This window comes from Salarias fasciatus, chromosome 12 (assembly GCF_902148845.1).
Source record: "Salarias fasciatus chromosome 12, fSalaFa1.1, whole genome shotgun sequence".
In the NCBI taxonomy this organism is placed as follows: Eukaryota; Metazoa; Chordata; class Actinopteri; order Blenniiformes; family Blenniidae; genus Salarias; species Salarias fasciatus.
The window spans coordinates 11,536,968-11,545,317 of record NC_043756.1 but is presented as its reverse complement, the minus strand read 5'-3'; the positions used below and the strand labels follow the sequence as shown (position 1 = coordinate 11,545,317).

General features: G+C 42.0%; 1 protein-coding gene across 1 annotated transcript in view; it reads left to right on the top strand.

The window, feature by feature from the left end:
- Positions 1 to 1,397: 1,397 nt before the first annotated feature.
- rasa1a (RAS p21 protein activator (GTPase activating protein) 1a) overlaps positions 1,398 to 8,350 on the top strand; it is a 25,351-nt gene continuing 18,398 nt past the window's right edge. Inside the window, 1 exon segment of the mRNA XM_030104227.1 lies at positions 1,398 to 2,632. Within this exon segment, the coding sequence (XP_029960087.1) occupies positions 2,103 to 2,632 (530 nt within the window). The 5' untranslated portion in view covers positions 1,398 to 2,102.

The following is an 8,350-nucleotide window of genomic DNA, read 5'->3' as shown; positions in this document are numbered from 1 at the left end:
CTTTCTCACCTTGAGCTGACAGTCGTTTTGAAAGGTTTTTCTGCTGTGTAATAAATTTCAACAAGATTTGGAAAAAAAAAAAAAATTTCCATGTAATTTTGTTGCAGATCATCAATATAATGTGAATATGGGTAAATGTGGATTTTATAAGAAACTAAGCTAAACTCTGTGGGCCATAAGAGGCCCTTTGGATGCAGTGATGGGAGTAATTGCAAAACGGGTGTTACTATTTTTAGTAACGAGTAATCTGACTAATTACCTTTTCCATGGTTAAAATACAGTTATCGTTACTGACAATAATATGAAGTGTGATTCTGTTACTATGATTCACTGCTTTATATGAAAGCAGTGGCAATACATAAATAAATCTAAACTGAATTGAATTGAATTGAATAAGTTGTGCTATAATTATTACAAAGTCATACATAACATGTCATGTTTTAAATGAAAGAGCATATAGTGAAATACTGATAATATTTGCATTGCATGCTTCATAATTAAATTAAATAGGATGTACTTCGTTGTGTTTTGTAAAAAAAAAGCCAGTGTTGCTTTAAAATGATACAATGTTTCCAACTCCTCACTCAGGAACATTTGCGGTGACGTCATCATCTAATTTGCATAGCCTTTTCTTTGCATATCCAGGCCACATTAGATGACGATGTCATTTAAAACCGATACATTGTTGCAAACTCAGTCAGGAACTGTGTCACGTGGTGTGACAGAGCTTACCCAGCACCACGTGCTTGACTGGCCCTCAGGGTGTCACTGGAAAATTGCAAATCAATTTCAAGTTAGTGTGCATGCTGCATGTTGTACTTTATTACATTTAAATTTCTTTTTTCCTGTTTTAGACCACAGATGCATTATGATTGCTGCATGGTGTTTCACACCCTGGCTTGCAGAACAGACAGCTATCACCTTGCACAGTTGGTTCACAGTCAAAAAAGTAGTTTCAATTTAATAAACTACACTAAACTGAATTTAATTACTTGTTTAGTGAACTTAAAATTTAGTAAAAATTTAAATTGCAATTCAAAACAAAGACTTGGAAAGACGCCTATCGCAACAGTAGCTCATAAAAACCGTGTAACAAAATGCCTACTATTAAAAGATAATTCCTACTGAGCAAAAATCAATTGAACTTATGCTAATTATTCACGTGACTGAATGTAAAAGTGTCCTCTTTTCATTTTTAATTTGTACTGCCCCCAGCCAAAAAAAAAATAAAAAATCCGACACGGTTTCAAAAAAGGTTATACTTTTGTAGTTGTGTTGAAAAAAGTCACTTTTGAGGCACTTTGGCTCCTGTGATTGAAGATGTCATGGATCAGAGCCTGGCTCTCTGTGTTCACCTAGCCGTGTCTGCTGGGTGAGGAGTGGGAGAGGGAGGGAGAGAGAGCAGCGGGCAGCCACCAGCCCCGAAACCCAGAAATAAAGGCGAACTTAGCTTGTGTACGCAAGAAAAGCTTTACTTTGCAGAACGACATGGTAGTTCGCGGGGAACGGCGCGCCTCTCCGGGGATTTAAAAACAAAAGTGGCTCGCGGGTGGACTTCTTCTCGAGAGGGAAAAAGAAAAACAACAACACTGGAAAAACGAGAGCGAGAGAGAGAGGGAGAGAGACGGGGATTACACACACAACAGTGACAATAAAACAACACTCCTCGACAAGTGGTCTGCCTGCTGCGAGGGGGAGAAGTCTGGACATACACACAGAAAAGAGCAGGAAATACTGGCAAACCGATCCGATTGGACATCTTGTGAGTGTTTATTTCTATGTGGCGTTTTGCGCGTGAACTTTAAACTCAGGAAACAATGAAGACATAGCGAGCGAGAACTCATCAAGTGTGCGGAAAGCTGCTAGCCGTCCCGCTAGCGTTAGCTGGGCTGCCGCTGCCTCGGTGGGTGAAGCTAACGCCCGCTAGTGCAGCCAGGGGAGCTAAGTTAGCCGCAGCTAACGCTAGCTGGCGAGCTAAACGCGTTTTCCAGAAACTTTTGGTGTTGTTCCCGCACAGCCCGAACGCTGAAGGATTACTGTGAGCACGGAGGGGAAGGGCAGGTTCCCTTCTGGACTTTTCCCCCTCTACGTATCTCTCTAATATGATGGCCGCGGAGGTCAGCAGTGAGGATACGGGCTCGGTCACGACAGGGACAGGGGTGGCAGGCGGAGGAGGCCCGGAGACGGCCCCTTTCCCCTACTATCCCAAGCCGAGCAGAGTGCGAGTCACTGATCTGGGACCCGGGCCAGGTCCGACCCTCCGCCAACATTCAAACACCTCTCCGGACTCACTTCCCGACATGAGTGTGATCTACCCCATGTCTGGCGGAGACATGTCCGGATCAGTGCTGTCCGCAGCAGGGAGTGGCGGAGCAGGAGGTGGACACTCAAGCTCAGGGACAGTGGGCGGCATGTGCTGCTCTCCCTCCTCGGAGGGTCCAGGGAGCCGGATCTCACCCACATCAACCGGCCCGGATGGACCCACTGTCTTCCCCCCACTGCCGCCACCTCCTCCTCCACCTCCGGGCTGCGGGGGTCTCGGAGGCACCATGGATGAAAGCGACATGCAGGATGGGCCGGAATACGAGGAAGAAGAGGTGGTGTTCCCCCTCTCTGCACCTCCCCCCAACCAGTGAGTATACTGCTGGAGAAATGACACCTCGGTATGAACATGTTGAGTTTGGTACACTTCCTTCCTGCTGCTCTGCTCTTCAGGTCGAGTTTCACTTGTAACTTGTGCCACCCAAACATCAGATGTGATCTAGACAACCATAAGTTCATACATCTGCCATATTTCATACCTTTAGAAGTGTCCCAAGACTCACTCGGGTCAACTTTCCAGATGACAGTAACATGGAACATGGAATATTTGTCTAAGCAGTGATCAAAATGCTGTTGGACTGAATTATTACATCCCTGGAGGAAACTTTATGTGGAAGACAGAGCTGTTTCTTGTCTCTCTACCATTGTTGCCGTTCACATAAGGGTCAGCATACCGATCACTCTTCCAAAGTAATACATGTAGACAAACACAATGAGTCATTTGAGTGATAGTAAAATAGAGTCATGCTTTTTCCCCTCACGGTAAATGATCACATTACATATTTTGGAATCCAACAAGTAAAATGATATCAAAGCCACAGTACATTAAAAATGTTAACATCTTTGTGACATAAGTGATCTGGAGTATCTGCTTCATTCTTTTTGGCTTTTTGTTTAATAATAGAAGCATTTCTGCTTTTTTGTGGCCTTTATTTAGTGGTTAACCCTCAAATAGGGTCAGTTTCAAAAGGCAGCCGGTCAGCAGATCAACAAGTGAAGTGTTTTTTGATAAAACTTTCCTATGTAATGCTTTGACTCAGATACAGGTGAAGTAAGCACCTCCAGTTCACTAACATCAACATCTCCTCCTATTGGATCCAAATCCTGTGTAATCATGCCTGCAATGGACTATTGATTACATCTGCATATAGATCAGCCTGATACAAGACAATATGCATAATTGCCTGAACACACTTTATACATATGAGATGTGCAAGCCCCATCTATCGTTGTTAGCACTATATATTATTATTGGGATCTGAATTTTCTGAAATGACCTGTTCATATTTGTCATGAGTCAGGTTGCTTTGTTGTCTAATTGGCTTTTGACTGGTGCTTTGTAACATTAAGCACTTGTTAGGGGGTCCCTGCAAGTGTCCAGTTAATTGAAGTCACTGGTGAAGCGCTTTATCATCCTACATGAGGAGTTTAAATGAGGATAATAAAAATGTAATGTCTCTGCTTTGCTGCAGTTTTCCACTTAAAACCAGTGTGCGGTTGTCCAACAAGACAATATTAATCTCTTGGTTTTTCATTTAATTATGATTGAGTGAAACAGACACCAGGCATCGACACCCCCAAGCATTGTATTTTAGCATCACATCTCTAATTATAGGTATTTTTAATGAAGTTACAGGCATGCATTAAAATGCTTGTTCAAACCTCTGTATGCTTGTGTGTGTGTGTGTGCGCGCGTGCGTGTGTTGTAATAACCTAAATACAGCCCTCCCATTTGTTACAGTCTCATTAGAGAACTGCTGAGCTTTGTCATTTCTGGCCCTCATACTGTGAGATATGGAAGTGACTGGGCTTGGAGTGTGGAATCAGCTCTTATTTTAGGAGCCACCCTATATCTCCCTGTCAGATTACAGAGGAAGGGGAAGGCCAGCTTTTCACTAGTCCAGCCTGTTGTGGCAATGAATAATCTGAATTAGCTGCTCTCACATCAGTGTTCTACATGTACGACTCTTGCGGAAATAGCAGTTTTGTCAGAGAAATATAGACTTCATTGACTTGAAGTTTCTTTCCCGTTTAAAGGCGGTACAGTTGTCACTTGTGAATAACAACCATTGATTTTCTTTGCTTTTGTTTGGTTCACAATGAGACACGTGAAGTCACACATTCATTCCCTATTATTACTAACATCCGTTTTTATCATGTGCTGGTGAGAGTCACAGTTAACTTACTTTCTAGCTTTCTCTGTCTTTGACTCTCAAGACACAAACAACATAAGTTTTTCCTTTATGTCAGGTTTGTGCTTTTGGTGATTAAGGATAATTTTGTGCAATGGAACAACGGTCCACATTTGGGCATCGTTTACACCTGGCATTAACATGCATTTTGGGTGATCAGATCACAAGTGTTGAGACCTGATGCAGGTTGTTTACACTTGCTCGTATCATACCTTTTGGGCCAATCACTTGAGTTCGGATTGTATTACAACCTCTGCGTCACTTCCGCTGAATGACCCGGTTGAGATATGAGTCATCCAGCCAACAGTGTCCGCTGCCCAGGTCGCTTTAGGGCAGCATGTCTCTGCAGACCTCCAGGCATGGACATCAATGTTCTTTTCCATAGTTTCTTTGGAAAATTGGAAAGGTAGCGAGCGAATGTATAACTCAGACCGACGCATTCTCTTAAGCTGAAACACGTGCGCACTGATGACATTTAAATATTATGTCTGATGTATTTTACACATTCACAACGCCTGACTGTTCACATTGCAACGCCTATGTGGTCAGATGCTTCCCTGACCTCCTGAAGAAGTCGTTTGAGTGAAAGCTGTTTTGTACCAGTTCACACTTGTCTTTAGGGCTCACTGAATGCCAGGTGTAAACAGGCAAATAGAAATGTTGAAGTGTTTTACAGAGTCAGTCAAAACTGTTTCCCAATCCCATGGTCTTAATGGACATTTAACTTTGACAATGATTTAAATTGGTATCCAGTATTGTTTAACGCAAGATAAATCTTTGTTGACATTGGCAGTCTTGTGATAATATCAAGACCAAGCATTGTCCTTCTTATAAGCTGCACATATCACTGGATGAACAGAAAAGGCTAGAAGGTCATAATTTGGTATTCTACAGTTGATCCAGTCTGTTACTCCTTTAGGATGTGCCACTGATCTTCTGTAATGGACAGGGTTAATATGAGGTTGAGTTTTTATTCAGGGCTGTTCCCTTCTAGATGATGCCCAATTGTGGATTCGGGCTAAATGCATCACAGTCATGGACCTGTCTGACCTGAAGGCAATCAGCTGAAACTCATGGCCACATTTCGTGGTATAAAATCAATTTATCTGTGTGCGAACATAAACCCTGTCATGTAATAAGGCGTGTATTTGTTTGTGTGTTTGTGTCCCCAGCGTGCCGATGATACCATATGCCCGAGGCAAATCTGCTATTGGCAGCTATGGGCACAATGTTCACAGTCGACTGCCTCTAACTACCCTGAATGATTCTGAATCTCTCCCCGTCCCCTCGGCTATGTAGCTAGCTGTGTATGTTTTCGGCTGTCACGCTCCAAGACTATTTTCGTATTCCTCAGAGTTGTTTTAGCAAACTGGGAAGAGCATGTCAGAGGAGCGATCGCAGAAATCATTCACACTTTGGGATGCTGCTGAAACGTGCGTTTCACAGTGACTGTGGAAGCTAAACTTGGCCCACAAGGCGAGTGCAGTGGAGTGAAAATGCTTGCAAGAGTGCGCGCGAGACAAACAGCGGTCACATTCATTCACACGTCTGTACAACACTATGTCATTCATAAACAATTGCTGCTGCAGTGTGATAAGAATTCAGCGCTGACGACGGCTTGACGAAGAGGCGGGAGTGAAGATGTCAGGTGGCTTCAGCAGTTAACTGTTCCTGCTACCTTTGGAAACCTCTGGCCCCGCGTCTGAGCTTAAACAAACAGCACATTGGGAAATGAGTCGTTGATTTTGAGTTTCCACGAAGATTAGAGGGGATTTTAAGTCATAAAGGGTTTCCCTGAGGAGGTGGTGGAAGGAGGAAGGAAAAAGGGGAAAGAAAAGTTGGATTTGAAGATCAGTGGCGCTGTGAATGCGTTTACCAGATTTACCAGTTGGCCGGGGAAACTCTTACTGTACTCTGGCATTAGTACTCTGTGAGAGAAGTGACAATGCAATCGCGAAGGATCATGTCACACCGTTGAATCAGTTCATTCCCTGATAGATGGTTTTCTGAAAAAGAAAATGGAATGCTTATAATAGATTTTATTTAAGTGACTATCAGTCTTTTCACAACTGTTAAGTCTTTAATTTTCTGATTGCTTCATACAGAAAGTGTATAGACCTGTTAGTGTAGCAGTATTAAACTTTGTTTGTACTTTGCCCCACACCTCATTAACCATTATATACAAAAGGATGTCCAGGCTTACTCTACTTATTGAAACACAATTTAAAATGTTATTAGTATGAGCTCAATGCAATGCATTGATGAGGCTCAGCCTATGGTTTCCATGCATTTGCAGTGTGTTACACAATGTCCTGTCATGCCCTTCCAATACCCATGCTGCCCTGCCTTTTCTCTCCAGCATCCTGTTTTCAAGACTTCTGAGCCATTCATTGTAGCCTTAACAGGATCCTCAGAAGCGTTTCACTTGTATGTGACAATACCCAGGATTTCTGATTTGAATAACTTTTCTCCTCAGCTCTGTTTGCTGAATGATAGGTTGCTCACTTTGAATGGAAAGCATAACAGTGGTAGGTTTGGCTTAAGTATAGTGCTGCAGTCATGACTTCCGACACAACAAGCATAATAAAAGAGCTTCTTTGAACGGTGGGGTTTTTTTCAGCTTTTTTTCTTGTTCTGAAAAAATAACCACATGACTGAAAGCGTATAGTGCACATTCTGATGTTGTTCAGCAGCTTGTCAATATTTAATTGTTATTACATTCATTCTGCATTGAGTTGGGCAAGAAATTGACTCTGAGTAGAAAATGAATGTGCTTCCTGATTGAGTTCAGGATGGAGGGAATATTATTTGACAGTGGAAGCCTTTTATCACTGATGTAATGTTATTATTTCAGGGGGGCTGATTCACAGCAGAAAAGCTGAGATGTCAGTTTCGGGCCTTGTGTGTCTGGTTGCACTTTTCAAAGGCTGGTTAGTATTCAGACTGAGCAAATGTGAGGATCCAAAGTTGACCTCAACAGTTTTCCTGAATTGGGAAACAATGTGTGGCTGAAGATTACATGGAATCGAGCTTTTAATTTCAGTTGACCTTGAATCCAAGTTCAATCTGCAAGATGAATTTTTGTCCTTGAGTCAGCCTTTTATTTTAAAGAGTTTTAATTTCATTATTATTACAGCATTGGTAATGCAAATAGTGATTTAAAAATCAATTACCAGACATGTGAATGCAGTTATTTAACTCTACAGCTACAACTATGGAAATTCTACTACATTTATGGGTTACAGATATCCCATCACATAGTTTACATCAGCCTTATGACATTTATGAACCCTGTCACTTCATGATAACTCCTCCAATTCTCACTGGAAGGCTGTGCCGCAGCTACAGAAGTCCCAGATGGCAATATAAAAAACACAAGGCTCGTAACGTCGCCAGACGGTCTGTTGCATGTTTATGAATTTGTGAAATAGCAGTGTTACATTGGCAGGCCACAGCATTAGAATAACATATCATTTACCGTGTGATGTTGAGGAAATATTTATAAGTTTTGCATTTTACTGTTTTCTTGATAATTTCTTATTATAGCTCACAGTCATCCTCAAATTAAGTGATTTTGAATGATATTTCTTGCTTTCTTGATAAAGTGACGAAGCCTGTTTGTGTTGGCTGGTGTATGCATGTGCTAAAATCATGTTTAAATTAAAAGTTTTGGTGTAAATATGTGCAAATAATGCTTTTGAATGAGGTTAAAACCAAGAAGCTTCACATCATTGGACGTTTTGATTGACATCACAGTTAAATCCATGGGAAAACAAGCTGCTGTTTTAAGGTCATGAGGTTGTCTCGTGTGCATGTCGGTGCTTTGAGTCTGCATG